Source organism: Pseudopodoces humilis, chromosome 9, assembly GCF_049639895.1.
Source record: "Pseudopodoces humilis isolate 2021_Gansu_Grassland_sample_001 chromosome 9, ASM4963989v1, whole genome shotgun sequence".
In the NCBI taxonomy this organism is placed as follows: domain Eukaryota; kingdom Metazoa; phylum Chordata; class Aves; order Passeriformes; family Paridae; genus Pseudopodoces; species Pseudopodoces humilis.
The window spans coordinates 26,648,131-26,675,655 of record NC_142208.1 but is presented as its reverse complement, the minus strand read 5'-3'; the positions used below and the strand labels follow the sequence as shown (position 1 = coordinate 26,675,655).

Here is a 27,525-nt window from a genome sequence, read left to right as displayed (position 1 = left end):
CTATTACTAACACAGAGTCAGATGTTTTCTATTCCACCTGCACAATATGCTACACAAGAAAGTTATTTATTCTGCTTTCATAATCAGATCACGTGACAGGAATTTTGCCATTATTTTTATTAATTTCAGTGAAAAGTGCTTTATGACCTGGCTCTTTAGATTTATTACCCACCTAAATACATTTCATGTGCCATTTTTGGAATAAAAAGATGCTTCAAATTCTTCAAATAAAGTCTACTATTACAACTATTTAAAGCCCAAATATGAAAAAAGTAAGAATTTTTAGAGTCTTTTTAAACCCACATGTTTAGCTCAGCTAATAAATCTGTTCATGTGAACTCTGCAGCATTCAAACAAATGGATAAATGCTCAAGATGCTAAAAAACAGATACAGTTTCTAATTCTCCAGTTATTTAATCCCAACTATTGAAAAGGACATTATAGAATTCAAAGTGTGCTTTAAAATAAGGCTGATAAGATACTTTTAAACAGGCAGAGACATTACAAAAATAGTTATTTTTGCCACCTTGAGAAGTGTACTTTTAGGATTATCTAGAAGAACAATCAGCAATTCTTCAAGACTCGCAAGCACAAAATTCTCTTTTCCTTTTCAGTACTCTTCAATCAATGTTGAAGGTAATTGCTATCCTGATCGCCCGCTCATATAGAACAGATGAGCACTAGTAAATCAAAAGCTGTCCAGATCTCCTACTGTGGATCAACATATACATAATGGCTGCTTGCCCATGACTGGAAATCCTTCTGATAGCTTAATGCTGTCAGGTGCTTAATTTCCAGTGACCAAAACATAATGTAACATTCCAGAGGACAAATTTTTCAGGCTTCATTTCAAGCACAGAAGTATGTGAACACCATTAAAACCCACTGATTTTGCCAAGATGCTTTTGTCAAGCATGTGTTTCACTAACTCATTTACAAAAATAAACATACAAAACTAATCAGTTTAGAAAGCTAAACAGCAGCAAAAGATGCAGACAACAGTAACAGAAGCAGAAGTTCTGCAGGTACTGTTAGTCTGGCATTTCAAACATTGGACTACAGTCTCAGTTGGAGAAAAGTCAATCTGGTAATTATCATTTTTTTAAAATAATTGTCTATGTGAATATCACATCTGTATTTAAGTCTGAAAATTAAATTTTACATTTTTGAAAGAATAAAGTGTCTGTGTATTTCTTTACAGGATGTCATATGCTCACATAAATCTTTGTGCTGACAAATTTTCACTCTGAAGTAAAAAATGGGTAACAGCACAGGAGAGCATGAACAGACAGACAGCAGCCAGCCAAGGAAGAAGGATTTACAGAATGGATGGTTTGCCAAGGGTTTTCTGGAGGGGGCAGGGAGGGGGTGGAAGCTTGGAACAAATTAATGGGCAAACTGTTCCAAGACTGGCATGGGAAGACGCGTCCAAAAGACTGTAATTCCTGGTTTGTGTTATTTAACATCACTGTCTGGCTATCTAACTATACTCACCAACCACTGTGAATAGCAACATGTTTCTCAGCAGTGATACAAATGCACTGTCATCCAATACCCAAATCTATGAAATCTCCGGTATTTCTGGTAAGTGGAAGATGTGTGAAAGTCCAGCAGTCAGAACAGCAAGTAGGATTTGCCTGGGCAGATGTAATCACACTTACTGCCATGCCCAGGTACCAGCCACCCTAAAGACAGTTTGCAGCAGGCCATTTACTCATTTAGCTGTCAAGGGTAGGAGTGCAAATAGACTCCCACATGCGTGCTGCAGGAGTATGTGGATGTTGAAGGTAATGCCTTTCAAAACTGATTACCTCACCCAGCTTCATCTACCTGACAGAACACAAAGGACCTCACACAGTGGAGCCTGATCACTGCTTAGCCAGACATGGGAAACCTCAGGAAAAACTTCCCAAAATCTTCGACGTCACAGCTACTCTCCCCTGACAAAAGCAAGGGAACCAGGAAAACACTGAGAAGGTTTTTTCCATTTTGCACTATGGTTAGGATCAAGAGCCAGTGACACAAGTAAGCCAAGAAGCGCTGTGTTCTCTCAGGAGTGTCCTTTCCAGAGACAGGGATCAGTTGGGAATAAGCCCGCACTTCAAACAGCTGAAAGTCAAAGTAGTCAAGGGACAAATGCCACAGGGAACAGAGACAACCTTTTGCCTTGGTACCTCTGGGTGCAGCGCTGGGTTCCGAACACCGTGTTCATGGACGGGGTGTTACGGGCACTGAGCTGGGAGAGGAGGGTTTGCAGGAGGAAGCACACCCTCTGCAGGCTGACACCGTGCCACTGGAAAACAGCAGTGCTCTAGGCAAGCAAAGGTAGCTCAGTTTGGAAGGAAGCTGCATAAATTATTTTTTTTTAACTCACTGAAATGCAGAAAGAATTCAGTACATCTAAATTGGCAGGAAAACAGTACAAATCTATGGTATACAAGCAGTTCCACTTCACCTCGTGTTCTGGGATCACATCACCTCTTTCACACAAACAAAAGAAAAGACATAAAAGCAAAATAAAATTAGAGATAACATCACACAAAGCAAAAGATGTGAAGAAATGACAGAATAAAAAGACATTTGCTTTAATTTAATTTGAATACCTTTTTTTTAAGTGCACTTTCTCATTATATTTTCCAGAAGAACACATGGAACAGATATACAAAAACCTTATCCACTTGCTAATTTTTTAACATATCAAAATATATTTTAAACACTTACCATGAGGTTTCCATCACTGTAAATAATAACAGAACTACAAATTAAGCATAAAACTAATTAAACAAACATAAAGTAGCTGAAGTGTGTCTACAGAAAAGATTAATATAATTATAGCTCAGCAATTTGAGAAGAGAATATTTTGAATAAGCAGGTAATTAAGTTAAGAGAGGCCTAAAGAAAGATTTCACACTCACATTCATATGCTGAAGCAGTTTAAAAATAGAGAGCAAGAACTGCCTGACTTCATGTTTTAATTTTAGCTAGGTGATGAGCTGGTCCCAAAGACAGAAAGGGACAGCAGGATTTTTTCTCAGCAAAGTGCCCTTCGTATTTTTATGTGAAGGAAATGCAGTATGTTCTATTAATATCCTGTTGTGGCCCTCCATAAGCCTAGGCACCCTTTCAATCAGGAAAAAGTTCTGGCTTGCTTCTTCAAATCACTTCACTTTCAAAGACACACACAGAAGTTAGAGAATGTCTGGACTGCTCTGGCCACTTCACAGGTAAATAACATCCACACAGGAATGGACACCTTGTTTTTCCATTAGTCACCTACTGCAATTACTAAAGCTGTAGGTTTCTACCATGAGGAGGGAAAAGAAAAATATTGAGTTTGCACCTTAACTTCATTCTCATTTTAATTAAGAGTTGGGGGAAAAAAGTCAACACCAACCAGAAAGGTGTGTGGGTGCAGAAGGGGAGAAATATTGTTCGACTTAATGCTGGCATAATGCCTAGGTTCTCCCAAAGAAGCTGGGAGAAGTACACAGACCATAGACTTTTCCCACATAAAGAAAGCTTCTTCCTCTGCGTCTAACTCCCTCATACGCTTCACCTTCCTGACATCTCTGATTAACCTAATCCAAGCAAAAGCTTCCCCACAGCAGGTCCCTATACATACAACACTGTTTCAGGCTGGCAAATTTTGACAGTGGGACAGGACAGAAATTCTTCTTGTTCAATAGCATCACATTGAAAACTTTTCTGTTCTTCAGGGAATGGTGGAAATGAAGGCAAACCACCTTGTAGATTATTTTTCTGACATACTCTTCCCAAAGTGTCAGCTATGCAAGTGAAGGTCTGATTCTTCCCCAAATCCTCAGGCGTCACAAAAGCACATTTTCAGCTAAGACTAATTTTCTTGATAGATGACAATGGTTAAAACCTAGGCAAGAGTCTGAGTTAATCCTGCAGTAAAAACAAGCCTGCTAAAGTCTCCCGTCCTCTTCCCACAGTTACATTCCCTTGCTTGTATTTTAGAGCAACAATCAGCAGTAAAACTTCAGAAACATCCCCCCTTTTACATTTGGCATTTATTTATAGATTCATCTGAGGCTTCACCAGTAAAATTGCACATGCATTAATACTGACCATTGATTCACTCCAGCTCTTTCTGTAAATAAGCATTTGCAAACTTTATTTGCCAGGGAAGTGAAATGCAAGTCAGTTGAAGTTTGCATTAACACCCTGTTGATCAGCACTTCCTAGGTGAGGATGTTCCGTCGTTATGATCTTTAGCACACTGTGTTAGTGAACTGTGTGTCCAAAAACACAGAAGGACCATGCCATGCTGGTTCTCATCCATTCAGCTCTTGAGGAAATAAAGCAGAGCACAACACTTAGGCAGGTGAGCCTAGGAAGATGTGTGTGGCTTGTTTGCACCTATATAACTGATACCTTTTGTTTTTAATCTTAACACAGTTTTGCACTTTTAATTACCACAATGTGTTTTTTTCTCACTATCCCACTTAACCCAATCCCAATTTATGTCAGAAGTTCCACACAGTTCTGAAAACTTTTTTCCATTATGCTATTCAGATGAAGGTCACTGTCCTTTCTCCCAGCAGAAGCGTGTTCTGCATTTCATTTGTACACATGAACTGAGCTCATTTACTCTTATCACTCCTACCATTTCTAGTTTAAGTGTCAGATACCAAAACAGACACAGGCATCAAGAGTACTCTATCCCCACCATTGGAATGACAACTTCCACTTGACTTCTTGCAACAAATGAAGTTAAAGCACTTGAAACTAAAGACTGAAGAGATGACCAAGTCCTTTTGTTTTACTGAAGACCCCTCCATTTTAGAGATGCTCCCTTGCAAGAAGGTTGTTGGCTGATATTTTTACTTTCTCCTGCTTAAGTTCAACACAAAGTTTGTAGGACAAGATCATCACTCACTGCATCACTATTTATAGTTACTTACTCTCATTACCCTAACAAGACCCTAATCAACAAAACTTCTGAACCTCTTAAATTTAAATTGTAACATGAAGGCATTTTTGTTTGAAAGAGCTTTTAATATAAATGAATTTTCTGCTTTTCTTGCTCTAAATTAATAAAAATATTGAAAATTCAAAGACCAATTCTTCTTCATTTCTCTTTCTAAATCATTCAGACAATGCTTCTCTTTTACTCTCCTGAGTGAACAAATCGTTTGTGGGTTCTAGGTGTGAGAGGTTGGTTTCCTGTGGCAGAAGACAGAGACATTATATTTATTTTTCTATCTTCTGAAAAAGGAAAAATACCCTTTGAAAGAGTTTACCACGCAGACACACCTTCCTCCTACACAGCCCTCTTGCCCCTTCAGAAAGGTGATAGATCAGACTCCATGAAGGCGCAGGTACGTCTTTGGCAAAGCAGTTTTTAAGAAATATTCATTGCCTGCTTAAACAAGCAGTCAAATCTAAGTTTTGCTTCAGAGCCCAACCAGCAGGATCTAAATGCAGGGGAATGATAGGAACCTCTCTGGCTTTATTAGGCTCTCTGGCAGTACTATATAAGAAGCATTCTCCAGGACTTACTGAAGATGCCATGCAGTCCCTACAGCACTGGCTTTCTGCATGTGAGGGGGATGTGTTCTCCAAGGCAGGCTTCCAGGTGATCCAGCAATACTCCCACCATCAGCGCCTGCTGCCGCCACCACTGCCACCCATGCAGTTCTGTTCTTAGAGTAGTGCTGACTCCTAAAAGCTGGTCACTCTGCCAGCTTCACTACAGATAAATAAGTACAATTACCTCAGGGAACTTAAATTAAAAGCTGCCTCTCTGTCTCACACAGTTGTATACAACTCTCTCATGTTCAAGCTTGAAGATGCATTTTTTCCTACTCCCTTGTTTTTGTTTTTGGTTTTGTTATTTTTTAAGAACAGGGGCTGGAGGTGGAGGGTTAAAAATTTTGTACTCCAAGTTTCCTTGAATTACTAAAATGTCTAACCCCAGATCCATTTGTCACAAATCATACTCTTGGTCAGTCTCTGCTTTGTCCACCAGGAGCCAACCAGCAAGCCCTCCTCCCACGCTGTGCTATTTGTGCAAACTGCTAGCTTGGAGAAAAAAGTAGATACAGAGCTGATTTACTTCTAGTGAGTCCCCCTGGCATCCAGCTAAGAGGTGAGAAAACTAAATATAACAAACTTAAAACTACAATTATTGTAGGGGAGTTTGCCAGAGCCGCTCTGAAGCTCCTAATGGTCTGTGGGGGATTTATGGATCAGCTGTGAAAATTTACTCACAGCTAAAACTTGCCAATCAAGTCTTTGGCTTTGAACACTGCTACCAACTTCTACATAATACAGTTTGAAATTACAGAAATGTCAAAGCAAAACAGTAAGTTTTAATGCTTCAGAGAAGGGTATAAGGAAAATCTATCATACTACATAGACCAAAAAGACAAGCATGCAGAGGCTCCCTTCTCAGTGTTTGTATCTTCATATAAAAGGGTCTTATATTTTTACAGAGCAGGAGGAGATTACAAGTACTGCCAAAATACACAGTAAGAGACAGTATGTTGCACTGAAAGGACTAAAAACTGCTGTCTTGCAGTTTAAGAGCAGATTCCCTCTATAAATTTTGCAGTGATCCAGAAAATAATATTATTTGCTGATATTTTATGCTCTTGCCATATGGATGGGGATAAAAAGGGATCATTATAAAACTTATAAAAGCTTCTCTAAAATTGTATCTGCTATTTTCATGTTATTCCATTTTAAAAGGGCAGCAAAAATAACAAAAAATCCTGAGAACTTACACAGAAAGCAAAGTAAATAGCCAGCTTAGATGAGAGATACAAGACTATGCCTTAGTTCTCTCAAATGCTCAGCACAAATGGGAAGACAGCAGCGATGGCCCCCTGTAAGGGCAGTGCTGTGCAGAGGAGCTGATGGGCTCTTTGTAGACCCCTCTCCAACTCTACAAATCCCTGCAGCTGGTGAGGCTTCAACACTCCAGAGTACTGGTTTGAAAACATGTCAGACCTCTAATATGCTACTAAGCACCACAAAGGGGCACAGATCCATACTCCTCCTTGCACAGATCCATACTCCTCCTTGCACAGATCCATACTCTTTTTAAAAAGAGAAGTTAATGCTGCAATGTAACTTTCTATTATTTACTTTGGTTTCTGCTACATTAGGTCTCTTTTGTGAGCAATTACCCCAAAAAACAAACAGTAAAGAGTCATGAAGCCTTGCAAATTTAGATGATAGGATCTGATCCTTTAAAGCCTTATACACATAAATAATCCTCATGTGTATGAATAAGGCTTTACAAGATCATAGCATACACTCTATATCCAAAGAGGAATTCAAGTCCTATTTACCGCTGACAAGCAAACTCTTGACCGCCTAACATTATTTATGTAATGCTATAAATTATATTACATAGTTATAACATAAAAACATATTACTTTACTCTGCACAGATATACTTTAACCATCTACACAAAATGACAAAGTTACTTCTGGCCCTTACAAATTTTGACTGAACTCCTTTTGTTTTATTTGGAAGGAAATTCAACCATTTAGTACTCTGCAATGCACAAAACCTAAATTGAACAGTAATGATCCCATGTCTTTTAGAAGTCTGATCTACCAGAGATACATGACATGGTTAATTTAAATTTCATTGTCAAATTTGGAGTACTTAATTAGCATTTCTTTTATTTTTTATTCACCAGAAGCTGGGAAAGAGGAGGTACATTCAAGTGCAGAAAATGAGTTGACTTGGATTCAAGAAACACATAACTTTGATTATTTTATTACAACACTTTACCTATGAACCTTTTTGCCTATGCCACCCACAGAGGTACCTATATCACCATCGCAGTCACTATTTGTCTGTAGTTCTTACAAACGTGTTCAACTCTAGATGTAACAATGACACTTTGCTAAGTGTAATGCATGGCAAAGTAACCTAAGGCAGACCTCTTGATTCATCTCAGAGAGTCAACAGAAGGTGCCAACGAAAGGGTCAGCCCTGTCTGCACCAAGAGAAGGTGTTGCTACACAACACAACATGACCTTGAATGAAGCAGTAAATAAAGAGGCCAGTGTTTGGTTGTAAGTTGGCAGGACAGTGGAAAACTGTAGGTGACCTTAAAAGAATGTGCCATGAGAGGGACACAAATGGATGGTTCAGAGTACATGGATAGCAAGGGTGTGAATGTTAAGATGTGTTAATGGAAGACTTTGGAAGATAAAGAGGAGCCTAGGGCTGCAAAAAAGTCTCATCCTAGTTCACTAATATTTCTCCCTATGGTTTCAGGAGATGACAGTCATCTTTTCTCCAAATGCCATCCTTAGTCTGAATTATGTATAAACTCTGACAGAATTTTAAGCGGAGGAGCAAAGGAAACCTCTGACAATCACTGGAATAGCATTCAAACTGCAAACCATGCAAATACCCATAGCTGTGACCAGCTATGGTCACATATAGCTGGTCTTTGTACCAGGAGTTAATCTGCTCTCACGCTATTTCCAAGAACAGAAAGAAGGGTGAGAAAGACATTATAAAAATATTTTTTAAAAAATTAGGCCAAAAATAGAACAGCAAAATTTGGTCAGTGTATGTGTCATCAACCTAATAAAACTACTTAGCACATCTTCCCTTTGGGGGAAAACGTGTTAATCAGCAAAGACAGAAATATGCTTTCCTCCTGCAGAAACAGACTGTATTTGTTATCTCAGTAAAGGCAACGTCAGCCATCAAGCCACTTGTTGAAGCGGTACTTAAGCCTGTTTCCTAAGACAAATATTAAAATACCAGTAAAAATGCACTGCAACTCCTGCACATTTCCAAATTGGCCTTAACTCACAGATACCATCAACTCACACATCTCTGCTCATCCAGGAAAAAAGCAAAGCCATGACACATGAAACTGTAGCTTTTGACACTACCAAATTCAAGAGATTTGACATTGCTTGAATTCTAAAACTCTGCATCCTAATCTACAGAAAATCACAAGTTTTATGGCAAATTGATGAAAGTTAAGACTAGATAACACCAGGTGCTTTTCTTATCTCAATAGCTGGTAAGTCAGAGAAGGAACCAAGTGATCAGAAAGCTGTTAGGGGGCTTGCTCATAACCTGCCCAAAATGCCATTTTCTCTGTTCATCATGGCCAGCAGAATACATTCCTCAAGGGAACGTGAGTTAAAGACTTCCTTATCCTGTCCCTGTCTTTTCTTTGGAAGAAGTAATCCAGAAGTGGAATCTCTCTCCAAGGAGTGATCATCATTAAGATTTCACATAAGACGGGCTTTAGAGTTAAAACTGCAGGAGATAGACTACTCCTCACAGATTCCTGTTACCCCCAGAGTCAGGCAGTGCTCATGGCATCTTTGGAGCACCCTGCAAAGGCTGGTGGGACAGCTGCACATCTTTAAACAACGGAGATGATGAGGAATGAATCTGAACTGTTTTGTTCATGCAACAGCCGCAAAGAACAACTCCACCCTGGTCCTGCTCATTGCCTGTTCAGCTCATCTCCCAACACAGACATGGAGAAAACTAATAACAAATACGTCCTCCTTTATCTTGTGCACAAGATAATTGTACCACTAGCTGCATATTCAATATCAGTTAAACTCCCATTTCACAAGTTCGCATACACGCTCCCAGAAATGCAGTTAGCCTGATACAAAGTAACTGCTTGTACACTCATACCTACTGATCCTTTATGAAAACAAGCCTTTGCCCCCTTCCTGCAACGGAATACCCAATGCATTTATTTAGCATTTCTTCTAAATAGGCAAGAGGCATTTGTAAAACGGGCTAGGCTTGAGCTGTCAGAACAGGACAGATATTAAACGTTTCTCAAGCCCAAAGGGAGACGTTTTCTGGTTTCCCTCTCTGTGTCAAGTGACAGCTCCACTGTGACGGGTCATTAGCGTGACAAAGGGAAAGCAGCTGGACATAGAGAGGGGCAGAGGCTAACAGAGCGATTACATCCTTAAATCAACTATAAAATGGTACAAAGGATGAAGAGGAGGAAAAAAGGGAGGAGTATATTCAGGGGAATAGTCAGTTTGATAAAGTGTCCAGCTGCACGTCATATGAAATTAATTCATTTAAATAAAAGAAAAATCAAGATAACTTATTCTTCCGAGAAAGCAGATTCTATTTGAAGGATTATTTTTAAGTGACTGAAATTAATATTTCATGCAAATAGCCCATTTTTCCCTCCTAAATAATTTTTTACCATCTCCATGAAGTAAAAAAGTATCTTTGTAGATCTAGTTCCTCCCATTTTGATAGCCTCCAGAAAGGATCAGAACTGGTTACTAAAGTTTTTCCCACCTCCATTTTCCTTTCCTCTTAATGAGATCAGGAAGATTTTAGCACCACAGCATAGCAGTAGCTCAGCAGGGCACACACAACTCTTACTGTTAGATGCACACAGCTCTGAAAGAACAAGTAGTGAATTAAGAGGAAAACTAAAGGAACATATTTGCCAGTCTTCCCATTGATGGGAACAGTATACTAAATTTCCAATAAAAACATCCAACATCCAACATCCAGGCAACTGAGTTTTACTAAAGAGGACTCCATTGCTATGTGTTGTACTCCAGAAGTCACTTATTATATTGCCTATAAATTATGCATTATTTAAATTTTCACTAAAGTTGACATCACTGCTGTTATGTCTCTCTCCACCAAAATTTGACATTTCTGGGCAACTAAGAATTGATTGATAACTGATAATAAAAGTCAGATTACTTGGAAATGTTCACATGCAACACAATCCTTCTAAATTCTTTTGGTCTGACCCCTTTCTGCTTTTGTACCTCTGTGGTCTCTCTTCTATCTTTTTATTTTGCCTTTCTGCCAGTAAACTGTTGGGTTTTAAATTAGAGATTAAAGAAAAAAATCAAACAAGTAGAACAAACCCAAGTCCCAAACTCCGCATTTTCAGTCATTTTTGTTTAAAACAGATAACACCCGTATGATTAAGTCATCTTTAACCTTTGGGTCACAGCTGATATAAAGGAGGGGTTATTGTTTTCCATCCAAAAAAAAAGAAAGTAGATTTTAAAGTCAATAAATAAAAAAGACATTTTAATTACATGACTTGAAGATAATTATAATCATTGATGCTACTTTTGGAAAACAACTAAACTTAAAAGTGAACCACCCTCCATTTGTCCCTGTCCCCTCATGCACACACATTTGGCATTTTAAGCCCTGATTCTAACCTCAGGTGAGATGTAAGAAGAGTCTCAATAATTACAAAGCAAGAAGCCAGACAATTCCAGAAAAAACTGCATTTTCCCCAACTGTGTGTTTCCTAATATACAGAGACAATAAATGGGAAACACAAGGAGGAGCTTAACAATGTGGGTTTACTTCCCACATTCCCTGGCAAGTCCCACACCATGCTGCTTTTGCAGCTCCTGTCCCTTGTTTTGGTAAAGCTGCTCAGCTAAGACAACTACAGCCCCCTCTGTTTTGTTTTCTTCTCCAGTCAGGGCTGTTAGACTTGTTTCAACACAAACTCCATTAGTTTTCAGAGCCCTATCAGGTAGAGAAGAAACAGAGATTTTGGAGATGTACTTTAAAAGGCAAATAAGTATGGAAAGCCTGTATCAGTAACAGTAAGAAGAGAAACAGTAAAACCACTGTTTCTCCTTGTTAAGTATCAGCTTAGCCTTTGCCATATATGCCAAACTATTTGCCATGACTAATCTATATAATGGGAGTACATTTCATATTTTATCTCTCCTGAGAGACTTTGACTTGGGGAGGGGAAAAAAAAAAAAAAGGAAAAGCAGAAAGAAAAAGAAAAAGAAAATCCCACACTACACAAAACAAACAGACAATGATGCAAATAAAAAACCCACATGTTTAACATAATGGGTTAGAGTTGGAAAAAAAGATAAACTGGAGGTAATTTTTCCCAACAAGTTTTCTCCTTGCTGCTATAGGAAATAAAGGACTCAAAGCACACAGCACCAGCCTGCTTCCTCCTCTCTGCCCCCAGAACTGGCACAAACTGATGACAATGTGGGTGCAGATGTTGGAAATTCCATCTTCCTTCCAGAGGAGCTAAAAATCTCCAGGGCGCAACCGCTTAGGAAAAAAAATATTAACTTTGGTTTTCCCCCCATTGTTTTAAGCTGCCTTTTATTCAATTTGTAAACCAAACATATATTCCTATATCAACACAGGGAGTTAAAAACTGCTCCATTTCCACTGGACAGATATGACCCATGACAAATTATTAGAACCAAAAGCATACAAAGAGTTGGATTTCAATACAATAAGGTCTCCGATAATCACAGAGTTTACTTGTGGCAAATGTTTTCAGCAAGAACTCTCACAGAAAGCACTCTTCATGCAACATCTCTATAGTTAACCCACAGCCACCACTCAGACCTTTCTCTGAGTTATTTCCAGCTAGTTGCCCTCTCAGACTGCAATGAATCACACACCTGGAATTATTAATAGGAGTCTCTCATGCTGCTTAGCCACTCCAGCCAATCTAACAGCAGGTCCTAAAATTTGTCATCTATAAAATCACATTTTGCAATGCAACTGCAAATTATAAACAAAACTTCCAAACCATATAAATTTTCTCATAGACTTACCGAAAGAGGGGGGAAAAGACCCAAGCCAACAATTCCAAATACACATTGGTCTTTTCAGAGATATCCAATACATGTTTCACTTGCTGACACTACAGACCCTACCCTGCATTTCCACTCCTTCCACACAACTGCAGCAGAAACTGGTTATGAACACTATTACAACTGTTCTTCTCAGTCTTCTGCTTTATTTCATACAGAAGGGTATGTTTTTGTAAGTCATCCTCTGAAGCATGTAAATTCAGGTTTCCCTTTCCCAGCAATTTCTCCTTCTCAGATCTACAGCCTGAGGGCTTTGCCTGCAATAAGGCTTTTAGTTTTGGAAAATAAGAAGTATTTTCCCATCAAACATCACAACAACTTGCATAGATGGAATGCTTTAACTCTGTAAATCTTATCATTGGACCTCTACTATCAACTCAATTGACGTTGTCACTCAGGGAAAAACGTACAACGTGTAGAGAGCATATTTCAATTTATATCTTATTGTAGTTGGGCACTACAGGGAATTTCAAAGTAGAAGTTTAGTAATGCTTTTATATTAAAATTACAATATAAATGTTAAAGCAGAGGGGCATTTAAAGACTATTGTTCATGCTACCTGTGTTGCATGAGTTCAGCCAATGTAGCTGCTAAGATACTTCAGATCTCCAGTTTCACTAAATTTTAAACCTTGTTCAAAGCTCAGCACTCACAGTGAAGCTTTATCAGCCGCCCATGTAGGAAGCCATTTTCTAAAATTATGTTGCTCTTCACTTAACATCTGTAAACCTTCCTAACAAAACTACTGAGGGGGAAGAAAGAAGGAATCCAGAGAGCTTTCAAAGTTTAAATGGTCTCATGAAAAATGCATATTTTATACTATATTATAATGAAACACTTGAAACAGGGAGACGTTTTGTTAAACACCACAGAATACTCTGATCTACTTGACTCTGAACTAGTATTCCGCAACTGCACATTTGTTTACTGCAGCTCGCAAAGCAAAAAAATGGCAATTGTTTAAAAAAAGTCAAGAAAAACAAAATACTCAGAAAACAAGATCAGTGTTTTCTTCCCTATAATGAAACCATGACTTCATTTTGTAGAATAATCACTGCTTTCCTTTCCATTGTATTTTACCGGTCATAATACCTGTCCTAGCGTGTTAGAAATAAATTTGGAAGAGTAATTTTGGATATTCCCTAACATCTCCCTTTCAATCATTCACTGAACATTTGGTTTAGATTATAAAATACCAAGTTATTATCAGCAAAACAAAGTACAATTTGCCTGCATTTCCAATTCAGCGCATTTATTAACTGTCAGGTAAACAGGCGCACACCAAATTACGCCACATGGTTTCAAAACTGTATGATCAAGTTGCAGGACCTTAGATGGAGATGTTCGATGATTGCCACCCTGCGTTACATTAACATGACAAAGAACCCTCAGAACACAGCATCTCTCAAATCTTTCCATTAAAGGTAGGGTCAAAAGGAAACCATTTAGAGTTTTCCTACCTATAATTTGCTAAGAAGCATGACTAGCAAGAATGCGATGCCATCATACATATCACACACCACATTAGAAATACAATCATGAAGTATTCTCAACAGATCTACCTGACTTGCAAAACAGCCACATAAAATCTTGGGGATTCTGAGAAAATAAGGGCCATCTTTAGACACTATAGTTTAAAATGTAAGACTGATTTTGAGTAAGTGTAAATTACTCTGTGGTTGCACAATATTTCACACGTACCACAGCAACAGCCCAGTGGACTTAGGAAGAGACCATTAGTGTTTCAGTGCAAACCTCTAAGTCTATATTTCCAATCAGAAATAAAAATGTAGGTAACAAGAACCCCGAACGTTTTCATGATTAAGTTACAAACCATGATTTAAAAGCAAACAGACTAAAAGAAAATCAAGCATAAAATTTATGAACCACATTCTGCAGAAAGTTTGAAAGTCCAGTTATTTACATATCTATAAAAGCTGATGTGATTCCCAATTTAAAATAGCGCTCATACTTTAAATTTGCGGTAACGTCAAAGCATACATTGCACTTTATTATTTCTATACATGTGTGCATTTTGCAAATGTGAGAGAATTGAAAGCATTTCCTCCATTAGTTACATTGTTGGGTTTTGTTACGAAAGTGATAATGGAGATGCCTAAGCCAGCGCCTTTGCTGAAGGGGTTGTTGCAGGAAAGCAGCTCAAGCCCAGCGGCATGGCCGTGGCAGCTCCTCGGTGCTTTGTCATACTCGGGCTTTGCTTGAGGGCCACACACGGGCTCAGTCCACTTCTGGGACATGATATCGAAAGCGATTTTCAACCTTCGCCACTGCGCAGCACCCAGTGTCCTGCTCGTCAACTCAAGCAGCAAATCTTAAAGTAATAGAAGGCAATTCTAATAGCTCCATAGCCGGGTACTTGTTAACAGATTAAAAAGCCCTTACCTCTTCTAGTACGTTACGACTTGGGTAAAAATCAGATACAGTGCACACAACCACACTGAATCAGTACAGATCATCAGCTTAGGCCTTATTCATGATTCACCTATTAACTACAGAGCATTCGGTTTGTCTTCAAGCTTCTCATTTAGCCAGATAAGTATCACTGGCATCACTGCATCTGTGTAGCAGAAGTGCTTTTCCCTCTCTGTCTGGGTGGAAAACGAAACAGCAAAATGCCATTCGCATCACTGCACTCATTAATAAGACTTCCACGCCCGCACAGGTTACTTTTCCCGTGATAGCTTTGCAGAGATGCGATCGCTTCTGGAACCCCACGAGCCCCTCGCTCCAGGCCTGCCGAGGGGACCGCAGCAGCGGAACGGCGGCCGGGCAGGCGGCAAACACCGCCGCGGGGCAAGCGACGGAAACTTCCCCGGCCCAGCTCCCGGGCGAGGAAGACGCGGTGCCGGGCCGAACCCTCGGGAAACCGACACGAGTCGGCTTTTCGGGCAGAAAACTTCTGAGGGCAGCGAGGCCACTGCCGGTCTTTAGGGGAGTCCGTGCCCTTAACAGCGGGGACGGGCCCGCCGCCACCCGCACGGCGAAGCGAGGCTCAGCCCCGCGGGGCACCGCTCGGCCACGGCCAGGGCCGGTGCCGGGCCGACCCTCCGCCCGCCCGGCTGTCAGTCTGGGCGCGGGGGGAGGGAAGTGGGGCACCGCCACCGGGGAGGAAGAACGACCCGCGCCTGCCCGCCCGCCCTCCCGGCGCGGCGGAACGCGGGGCGGCTCTTACTTGTGGAGGAGCTGGGGCAGGCTGGGCGGCGGCGGCGGCATCCCTCGGCTGGGGGCCCCGCTGCGGGCACCGCTCTCCGGCGGGTCAGCGCCGCGGGGAGCCGGGGCCTGGCTCATGGCAGCGGCGGGGACCATACGGGGCGGCCCCTGCAGCGGGAGGCGCGGGTGGCCACGCAGCCCTCGGCCGCGGCGGCGGGAGGGAGGGAGGGTGGCAGAGAGAAGGGAGGGAGGGGGCAGAGGACCGGCCCTGGAGACAACCGCGCTCCCCCCGCCGCCCCCCCGCCGGACTGGCGACGGCGGGACAGGCAACCCCCTGCGACTGAGCCCGCCCTGCCGGAGGGCTGCGGCCACCGGCGGGGGCGGCCGGCGCTGCGCGGAGCCCCAGAGACGCTGGCGGGGCCGGAGGGAGGGGCGGGCGGAGCCCCCGGTCCGGCCCCACCTGGGCGCCGGGCCCGTTTCCTCCCTCCTCCTCCCGCACCTGCCCGACAGGAGGGACCCACGCCCCGCAGAAACCCGGCGGCTCTGCCCTGTGTCCTAGCCGGGGCAGGGTGGCTCGGGCGCACCTGTTCGGGCCAAGGTGGCTGGGGCGCGCCTGGTCCTGCCCTGGATGGTCCCGCGGGCCGCGCTTGGTAAAGGAGGGGCTGTACAGCAAAGAGTGAACAATACCGGCCCCTTCACACTCCGGCAATAGTTTAGAAACATCAAATGCCAAGGACAAGGGGAAAAGCATGTGTATTCTTCTAATCCCTCCCTGGTAGCACCTCTAAAGAAATGTTATCAGTCTTTCGTCAGACATAGGCCCTGTCGGCTGATATAAAACGGGAAAGTGTACCCCAGCCAATTAATAAACCTTTTCGACTAACAAGTCATCTCTATAGCAGCCCCCCTCGTCTGGGCCTAACCACGAAGGGCGTTTAATAAAGGATGTCGATCGTGGGCTCCCCACTTCTAAACACATATTAGCGTGATCAAGACCTACTCACGAAGGCTTTACCTGCTGCTGTAATAACACAGGACTAAGGAGTGGAATTGCTGCCTGATGATACAATGTGACAAAAAAAAGTTTTACCCGCAAATGTCTGGGAGGAAATTTCAGACAACCGATGGAGCAGAAGTTGCACTCTTGCATTAAGAGTATTGAAAATGTTTCTTCCAGCTGTTTCTACCTTTATGTTTATTATAGAGGGACAAGTCAAAGACCATTTCGAAACTTGCTCCTGCATTACCTCTGCTTGCCACACACCCTCCCCCCAGCACACACAGACACACACACACACACAACACACACACGCACCGAGGAAAGCAGAAACATCCTGCCTCCTTTGAAAAATTAATCCTAATTCAGGGGAAAGACGAATTTTGAAGGGGTCAGGTTCTCCTCCCCTGCACCTGGCACAGTCATTTACAAGTATGTAGCCTTCTAAATGGGAACAAAATGCCACCTCCGGTGACTGGAAAATTTTAAGTTAGTTGCATTAATCACGTACTTTACACTTTGCAGATGGAGAGCACCAACCAGGTGCAGGGCAGTGAAGAACTGGGCCAGATTTCAGTTGCACAGTTACTTAATGGTAATGTAATGCCAAATGCACCTTCTAAAAAATGAATGCCATCAGTACTTGTTTAGACACATTGATTTACACTATATTCTGAGAAATACAAAAAATGGAGCTTCACATCCTTTCCCACAAGGAAAAAAAATTTGCAAATTATGTATTTTCTGGTTCAACGAGGGCCGAGGGGTGGTCAGCACTGTGTAGCTACAAGATGCCTGATCTTCCAGCCAAGGAAAGGTAAGGTCTGGCAGACAGGTGAGGCAACTCATGGGAAAAAAAGTTTAACAAGTGGGACCCAAAGTTTAAAGCAAATCTCAGGTGTCTACTGATCATCCACAGAAAAGTGGCTTTGTGTGAGTTTCCTGAGTAGCAGTGAAAGCCCTTGACACCAAGCAACAGCCACTGCTGCCTGTAATTATTTGAGGAAGTGAAAGATGGTGACTCATGGCTCAGAGGGCAGCAGGGGCACAGCTATGACACTAATGCATGGCCCTGGATTAGGAGGTGGATAGTCACAAGAACGTGTTACTTCGCACAGACATATTACATCACTTGTAATAATGGATCAAGTGTGTTTTACTAGACACTACTATTTCTGCACTTAATACATCCACTGTACAGCTCAGCATTCAGTCTCAGCATGGGATCCTAAAACTTTACAAAGATTTTCTCCATTCATTTTAACAGTTCTCATCCCTATGTCTGCTTCTTGTCAAGGTTTTTTTCCCCTCTTTTCCTGTCATATCCCAGTGTTTGGCTTGGCATAATCTGGTGTGGCAAGAGCACAGACCTCTCACAGCCAGCTGGTCCCTGCCTTACCACAAGGCACTAGCAAAGGCTCACTCAGAGGCTGTCCTACAGGGAAATAATTGGGTGGGTGTGAGCAAGCACAGACTGACTGTTCATGGACTCTCTTATTCAAGAAATCAATATAAGCAGTTTTCTGGCCAACCCTTACAGTATTTCTGGAGCACTGCCATAAGAGAGAAACAACAGTGACTGGTCCAAAAACCACAGTTTTAGGGTCTTGGTTTGGCAGTAGAACTGAACAAGTGCTAACAGCTATACAAGTTCCTGTTCTCCTAATATGGAACACAGTTATGCACATGGAGAAATCAGAGCTGTAGGTTTTTTTCCCCTTGGCTAGAGACATATTCTCTGTTTGTGCAACTGTCAGCTAATAGAGGTTTTGTTAAAAATATTGGCAAAACACTGATTTTCCTGTTGTTGACTTCATATGTATTAAATATCTATAATTTTAGATTAAAAGTGTTGATTTTTTTGAAATATCTATGCCATAGGTATTAATGAGAACTCATGCAAGAAGCACTCCTGGCTAATAATTTCAGCTGAAATTAATATGCTTACTGCATCTCCCAATACACTCAAACAATCCCCACCTCTTACAATGCCTTTTTGGAGTTTCCAGTTGTAGCAGTCCACATGCTAAAACTGAAATCCTGATCTAACTGCTGTTCTAACTTGCATGATGATAAATCAGAAGCAGCTCTCTGGTGTAAATGAACTCACACCCAGAATATTCCATTTTTAGGAGCAGATCAAGAAAGGCACAGGCAGAACCTGGAAAAAAATTAAGCAATCATAAAGTAGGAAAGGGATGGAACCAGGCACACACTGGACACTGTGTCCCCAAATAGTTTAGCAACAAATAACAAAACAGCAATGATTTCATTGCTTTAAAGCTTATTTAACCATCGAGTTACACAGTAGCAAGGAAATACATCTAAGAATAAAAGATGTCAATCTGCCTATTAGTCTAAGACCTCTCATTGGTTCGTGCCTGAATCTATTATTCTGTGACCTGAAATTTAATCCTTGGAGAATTAATTGCCTTAATTGCAATCTTCAGAAAATTAATATATAATCAACTCTTCATTATCAGGGAAAAGAAGCAGCTGGAAAAAAATGAAAGATGGAAAACCTGGATAACGCAAGTACCTCAAGGCCAGGGTTGGCCCAGATGTACATGTTGTGCCCTGGTGTAAATGTCCCGCTCACTTAAGCTGCAATGAGCAGCACCAGTTTAGGTACCACTGAGGGTCTAACATGGTTTATTCTCAAAGTTGGTAAGGCACCCAGACATGATGGAGAATAAACTCTGGTTTTTACTGTTACTACTGTACAGAGGTACTTTAATTCATATTTATAGTGTTATCTAGATAGTGTTGTGATGGTTCTGCAGCAGCAATAGTCATTAAAATACAAACATGATTTCATGTAGAATGAGATGTCATCTCTGAAATAGGACTGAAGTAACATAAGTATCCAGTTGCAGGAATAAAAGACTTCATCTAGGAAGAATGGCAACATCGTACTCCTTAACAGACTATGGAAAGAGGCAGGAAAGCACTCTCTTACTTGACTTCCAAAACTAATGAAGGAAAATTCAGGGGAAAAAAAAGTGAAAAATACTTCAGTCTAGTCAGTTTATGGTTATCAGTGTATTAGGTTTTCCCAGGTTATACTGAATTCTGTTTCTGGAGCTTGCTATGCATGTTTTCTTGTTTGATCATTGTTCAGACAGAGAAGCTGAAGACTGAAGCAGAAATTTCCAGTGCCTGGGTATGTGAAATCCGCCTTCTGGGTAAGTCTCTATTTACTTCCATCAGCTTCTCCTGAAAAATATTTCAGTCAGCACCACTTTTGACTTTTTTCTTCTCAGATTTTCTTTTCACTAGATGTGAATGGCAACAGGTGGCCACAACTGGTAGGTTCTTTTCCAGTTACTCTGGCTTTGCATTTTCCTGCACCTGTGTGGGCTCTGCTGCTCATGACTGCATGTCATTGAAATGGTGCTGCTCACAAATACTCAAGCTACATTTACAAAGGACCAGGTAAAATTTAGCTCAAGCCTGCAAGTTCCTTTATAAGCAAACAAAAAAAAAATTTCTGACATTTGAAAGAATGTTTCCTAATAGTTTGAAAGGAAAATACAAGGGAGATTTAGTCCTTTTGAATTGGTTATAGTGCAGATGTTTTTATAGAACAGAATCACCTGAAGAATTTGACTAACCACAGTAGGTTATAAGCAAAAAAAAAATCTCCCCATGAATAACCAGAAAATGAAGCTTATGATGATTCACCAAGAGATATAGCCTGGTTACAGACCTCTGAAAGGTGAAAAATAAAACTCAAGAGCTGGACTGACTGTTGCAGTATGCAGATCACATGCTTTCAAGAGTCAAGCAGATCAAGATGCAAAAGGAAAACCTTTGGAGATAAGCTATCAGACACTCAACCATGGATAGCTGAGACTTTCAAATATGCGGGGACAGCCAGCTAATGAAAGGCAAACACTGTAGAATTTTAGACGTGATGCAGAACAATGTGGAATAAATTAATGATGTCTTTTTGCAGGTACTGTGAGAAGCTATGTATTCCCTCAGCACCTTGAGCCAGTGACAATATAATCCTCAATTCACATAGTATAAATTTGGAAAATATTGGAATGTGCAATTCATACCTAGGAGGTATACACACTCTTTGATCTCAGGATACTGGCTTATGTCATTAATGGATTGTATCATGCTCTTTTCTAGCTGCAGAAATGGCAAATGTTTACCATTTTAACTATATTTGCCAACTTGTTAAAGAACAGCAGAACGTAATTAAAGAAAACATAACGGCAACAGTAAGAAATGAATGTTAAAGTGTTTTGAGGAAAAAACAGGCTTTAAAAAAAATCCCTCATGTTACTCTCAGCTCTTCAGATAACTGAAATATGCATGTTAATAACCTGACTTATCTTCCCATGCCTTCACTATTACATATTTCCATTCATATCATGGCGTAACTGGTCTGGTTCCAGTCATCCTCACTTCTGTTTCTTATCCTTCAGGGTTCCATAAGCACAAGAGAATTAACAATAATTGCTTATTTATTTGTTTACCACACTCCTTTCTAATGTATGCATGGGGAGTTTTTCCTCTCATTGCCAAAGTGGTAGGTAATAACTACTACATCTTCACTATTAATAAAAATAACCATAATCAATATATTTAGTACAGACTTTACTTCAGTAATTTTTAATTTTAAAAATACTGTATTAGAAGGAATATTCAGCCCTTAAAAAGCTTAATTTGTCAAGTCTTTAAATACTAATTACTCTTTATGTGCATGCAAGTTCTAAGGAGATATACATAGCTGGAGGCAAAGTTTAAACTTAATGGTTTCTTTACCCATGAGAAAACACTGATTTTTGCATAACTTCAGAGTACCATTTGATAGTGATAAATACTAATGACACACAAGGACAAACTGGGCATAATTTAGATTACAAAATAGGGTCTTTTAATATTTTATACGAAGACAAATGATCTCTGGAAGTCTGCCTAAGTAGAACAGTACCAAAGACTGCACAATTTACATCCCTATAAATGACATTTGGTTATAGTGAGGCTCTGGTGATCTGGTCTATGGCAAACAGATCCATTCCTGGGACCTCTCACTTGTGAAAGATGTTCTGCAGGACTGAGTTTTTGACAGGCCACTTGTGCGAGCCCCATCTGCTGGCATGAGCTGCTGAGGTGCCCTGAATCTGGGAGGCTGTGGAGCTCGTGCAGAGCCAAGGCCAGAGCTGCACTGCCTCCTGACGGAGCGAGGCAGGGCTCCTTCCCCCTCGTCCGCTGACAAATTGCACAGCTGTGGTGTTACATGTCAGCACTTGCAGTGCGGATCTCCGGAGACAAACCAGGAATGTTCTGCATGCCAGACAGTGGCGCTGAGCCATTACATTGAGACAACCTTCTTGAGGGAACTGTGGGCCCTGAGTGAACAAGAGTGGGGAATCCGCTGACATTCTGACCTGCAGCCATGTAACCATAGGCAGTCTAGTGCAGCGAGGCCAGCTCTACAGCTGAAAGAAAAGAAGTCTTGCAAAAGTGTGCCAAATCCATGTAGCATTTGCTGCATAGATACTAGAGTAATTTCAAACAACTCTCATGGCATTTAGATAAGGTAGGTGAGACTATGTGTCCCTGAAGTCTGAGATATGCTTTCATCAACATTCATGGTGAGCCTGAAGTTATTTGATGATGTTTATCATCATCTGGAATACTTCCAGTGGAAAACATGATCTTGCTGATCTGGAATCTAACTCAGCTCCTGCAATCTATATATTCGGGGTAACAGTCAACAGAGAAATGCACATTGACATTTAATGCAGAGAAGCAAAGAACTCTGAAGTTACCTGAAATGATCTGCTCACCTGTTGAGGTCATCTTCTAAAATTAGCCTTTCAGTTTAGAACCTACAGTTCTTGCTTGTTTCACTGAACTACCACAGCTACTAACCTTTCACCTGCTCCTTCCCCTTAGAAAATCTACATGGACTTTTAAAGTTGTTTCCCTACTGGGAAGCTGAAGAATATACAATATATAAGGTTGTAAAATAAATTTTGTAAATAATTATCATAGGGACTGAAAAATGAAACAGCAGTATTGAAAGACAATTATGGAGGCAAAAAAACCCAAAATGTTGTTGTAACCATGGAGGAAAAAACACAACTGTTATTACTGTGATGTCAATTTATTGAAATGTGCCACCTAGGATGGGGAAATAATAGTAAGAGAAAACATTTTAACTTGAGCTGTGAGGGCTTCTCCTTTGTTACTTCCCACTTTAGTAGTGAATTTACCTCTTTCTTTATCAGCAGCTTGTGAGGAAGGGCATAGAAAACAAATAGCAAAGAAAAATATTGGGGTAAAAAGAAACATGAATTAAAGAGAATAACTCATGGTAACACAGCAAAAGTTCTACCATCACAGAAAATAATCTTAAAAGAGAACTAGAAGCATACTGTAGATGAGGCTACAAGAATATGAATACATAGCTTCTTGGAAACCTTCACTCACAGCTGGTATGAGTAGTCTACTGTCAAACTAGAAAGGCGTATAATTTGGAAATCTGGAAGGGTTAATTCCTTTCCCTATATTGTTATTCAACAGTCTGGGTAACGGAATAGATCACACATCTGAAATGTGTATGTGGGATAAAGTGCTATAGGCAAATTGGAGCAGAGAAAGAGTTTTCAGAATGATTTGGAGAGATCAGAGAAACTATGAAAAACATAGGATTCAGCTGAGGAAGGACAGGTGTTAAGTCCTGTACTTAGGAAGGGAAAATATTGTCTGGGAAAGCACAGGATGACTAGACAGAAAACAGTTGTTCTGAACAAGACTTGGGGAGTATTACAGAGGATCACAGCTGAACATGAGTCAACAATATCATGCAAGGAAGGCATCCATCAACCTAAGCTATATAAATAGGAGTTTTGTCTGACGTAATTCCCTTATTTTTCTTGGTGGTGATAAGGCCTCAGTAAGAGCACTACATCCACTCTGGCAGTGGTACTTTCACTAGGAAATGGATTGAAAAAAATTAGAAGAAAGGAGAGGACTAACAAAAAGCCTACAAAAGAAGAGCCACAAAAAAAAGGATGATGGAAAGGGCATTGTTCAGTCTAGAAACAAAAAGACTGAAAGCAGAAAATAACCTTTAAAGAGAATAGAATAAATTGGTTTTGATCCCCAGGTTGAAGAAGATAGAGGAAAGTGGATTTGAATGATAGCAAAAGAAGTTTGGATTAAACCTGCTAATCGCAAGTGAGAGAATATGTCAAATTTTGAAACACCTGACATAGTAGGTTGCACAAAACATCTTTCAGGAATGAGTTAAACACGATTCAACTTCGGGGCAAGAGGAAGGATTAGATTCTCCTAGGTGTCCCATTATCCATGATTATTGGAGCAAGCAAACTCTGGAATGGCAAGGAAAAACAAAAAATCCATTGGAAAGCAACAAGTGCAAAAGTTGATATAACTTATGTAGTTTGCAGGTCCAGCAAGTCTTCACAGTCCTTACAGGTCCATGGTTCAGATGGCTTGAAAATGGCTGAAAATTTATATTAATAAAAGGCATGACCATCCATCTAAAGAGGGTCTTGAAAGTGATACAGTCAAAGTAGGGAAGAAGAAAAGACTGTTTTCTTTAGGAGAGAGACAGAAGCAGAGATCACACAAACATTTTGAATGTTTTGAATGTTTGTGTATGTACCTAGTGAGAAGGGAAGTCATACAGCATTTCTAAGGAATGCATCACTCTCCCAGACACAGAAGACATTGCAAACGCAGTCCCTGAACAGAAAAAAGGGTTTCACACATAGAGTGTGCCTTAAATTCAGCCCCATCCAGGAAACCCTGAACCAAAGCCTAAGGAAGCCTTAGTACAAATTATGCTTGTTTAAATCCAAGTCATTAAATATTTTGGCTAGGTAATAGGCAGTTCAAGTCCTGAAGAAGACATAGCTCTACATGCAAAATATAAAATAAATATGATCATATCAGGATAGTTTGCACTTAAAGAATCCTGTCTGAAAAGTCAGATGCTTTAATCCACTTATAAACACAGCCCCTTTTCTCACCACTGTTATAAAAAGATATGTGATGAGACTGTGGCTAGCAATCCCAGGGTGAAAGAAGTGGCATAAACCCCACCCATCAGTCACAGTCTGCAAAGCTTTTACTTGGACTGTCCTTGGCTGTGATAGCACATCATTATTAATCTTCCAAACATTACACACATACAATCTGGTATGCAAGGACCACCATGCAGTCTGCAAACTGACCAAAGCAAAGCTATTTGATTACTTCATGCTCAGGATACAAGGAAAAACAAAAACAGTCTTCAGCCAGGAAAAGGCTAAAGCCTAAAATCTTATATGAAATTAATTCTGATTTCTGGAAATGCTCATTTCTGGAAACCTCATAATGGTCTCCTTAAACCAAAGAACCATAAACCATCTTAGGCACTGAAAGCTCCCTTACCTTTCATAGTTCACACAGAAATCAATTAGGTTGTAGTTACGATACACAGACTATTCAATTTATTTTTTTTTCTTTAACATGGCACTTTCAGGACAAAAAGCTATAAAAGAGGAAAAGAAGATTTAAAATCATACCTTTCCTCTTCCTTTTTCCCCCTTTCCACTTGTTTTTTCATAGAGAACTTGACATGTCACATAGTGTTTTCCAGTAAGCTGATCAATTGCCAAAAAAATAGGGAGTCTCAGGCAAACTTTACCAATCAGCTCCTGCTGAATTCAGCCCAGAAGAAAGGTAATACTCCTGAAAGAATTATATCATTTGTCTTGATTTTCCTCACAAGCACAGTTGTGTCCTTACCCTCTCAGTTTCAAGAGACACTGAAACTGTAAGCAGGGTCACAAACATTACAAGTGAGGTCACATGCTTGAAAGAAGCAAGAAAACTTCTCAGGACCCCTGTGATAAAAAATAATAAAAAAAAAAAAGCCCATTGATAGGGACAGGCAGGAGGAAGGTATAAACCTGAATAGTTCCAGTTCGATAAATTCTAAGTAATTGAAAATAAATGCTTAGTAAAGAGAAAAGTCAGAAAAGTTCAAATTCCTCTGCCTTTTCAGAGGATGAGGTTGAACTGCATGTTCCCATCTCTCCAAACTTACCTTAATTTCCAGTCTTTTCAGAACTCCAAACTTCTGAGTTTCTGGGACTGTTCTCTTCTTTTTGTATTGAAGCTACTTTAGCTAATATAAATATATAAAAGGCAAAGCAGCAGGAATTCAGTTTAAATGCAAGCTACCTTTCCCTAAGACTGACTCTGGTGAAGCTTTCACAAGATCAGTGATTATTTTTTTCTTTTTTTTTTTTGGAGTGAACATGTAAACATAAAACAAATTCTTTGAATTCTCAAAATATTCACATAAAAGTTGGTTTGGGTAAAGCTTAAACAAAATGGAATTTAAACAATGATCAGAAGCAGTTATTTGGCTGAAATCCTTGATTCCAGATGAGCTTTTTTAATATCTCCACCTAAACCGTCTGTCCTTTCCTAGGACAGGATTAGAGGGCAAAGTATTAAAAGTCCAACTGTTAAGAGAATGGCCCATACAGGGATTGAATCCACAATCTTGGTGTTATTAACACCATACTCTGACCATCTGAACTGATCTAATTTCAGATGGCTAAGGCTCCATCCCACACAGTACTGCCTAGCTCCTTTGCTTGCACAGCTTTCTTGACTGCACCAAAACCACTGCTAGAGCTTGTGAGGGGTTTGGGCAGCCAGAAAGACACAGCCCATTGGGTCTGAAGGGTGCAGTACTCACCAGGAACCTCCACCACCTCAAGGGAATGGCCCCAGTTACACAAGTTACAGACAGTTCTGCCTTCCCCCAGACAGTGAGAACAGACCCCTTTTCCACCCACGTAAAGGCTGGATAACAAAAGATATAAATTATACAATAAATTGCTTAACAGTAACATATTCTTCCTCTGAGGTATCTGCTTCATTATTCCAGCTGGTGGTGAGTTTAGGCTGGGAAACATGAGGATTGGTTGCCTGTGACATTTTATCAAAACTAACCTGGCTACAGATGCTGTTTTTTAAATGCCTAATCCTAATTTTTAAAATGTTTTTAAATTGTCTTGACAGCATCCTACAACTGTAAGCACCACAGGTTAAATACAAATCATTATTTGTTTTACATTAGCAGCTCATAACACATTTCTGAAAAGAGCCCTAGTGAGGCAGCACAGAGAACCTTTCACACTCTTCACTTGGAGCAATCCCATTACAATATCTGTCCCTCTTTCTGGACATGGCTTTGAATGACTTGCTTTGAGCCATTCAAAAACTTTGTGGTAGACCTGGGTGTTGAAAGTAGTTCTCACGAGGGCTGATCCAGAGCTTATATAAGTCAACAGAAGTCTTTCCAATTGATTTTAATTAACTTTTGAGCAGGTTCCGAGTCTCAGGGCACTGCCCTTGCTGTGGCAGCATGCTTTTTATACTGCTCATTTTATACACCTATCATATTTCTTCCAACAGTTCTTTCCAAATTAAATTGCCTTAGGGTGCAAGGGAACACTTCAGAGAGATGAGGGACTGTAAACTATCTTATTCTTATTGAAATCAATGTGACTTGGATACCTATCTGCAATGTGTGCCATTTAAAATTTTCTACTTAATCAAGCCAGACCTTCCTGCAATGCCTTTCACCATTTTTCTCTTTTCTTTTCTGTGGATCACTTTTGCAGTCTTTTCTGATGTATAATAGGAAGATGACAGGAGATCTTAGCACAGATTGACACT

At 40.5% G+C, this 27,525-nt stretch overlaps 1 protein-coding gene across 8 annotated transcripts in view; it reads right to left on the bottom strand.

Moving 5' to 3' along the window:
• Positions 1-26,002, bottom strand: part of RBM20 (RNA binding motif protein 20) — a 113,165-nt gene extending 87,163 nt beyond the window's left edge. For 2 of the 8 annotated variants that reach the window (XM_088059663.1, XM_088059664.1), the window contains exon 1: positions 15,820-15,989. In XM_088059663.1, coding sequence (XP_087915789.1) covers positions 15,820-15,953 — 134 coding nt within the window. In that variant the 5' untranslated portion in view covers positions 15,954-15,989. Of the gene's footprint in view, positions 1-12,587; positions 12,842-15,819; positions 15,995-25,876 lie in introns of those variants that run through there. The other 6 variants (XM_088059669.1, XM_088059671.1, XM_088059670.1 and 3 more) reach the window with 6 other exon arrangements.
• Between the last annotated feature and the right edge of the window lie 1,523 nt (positions 26,003-27,525).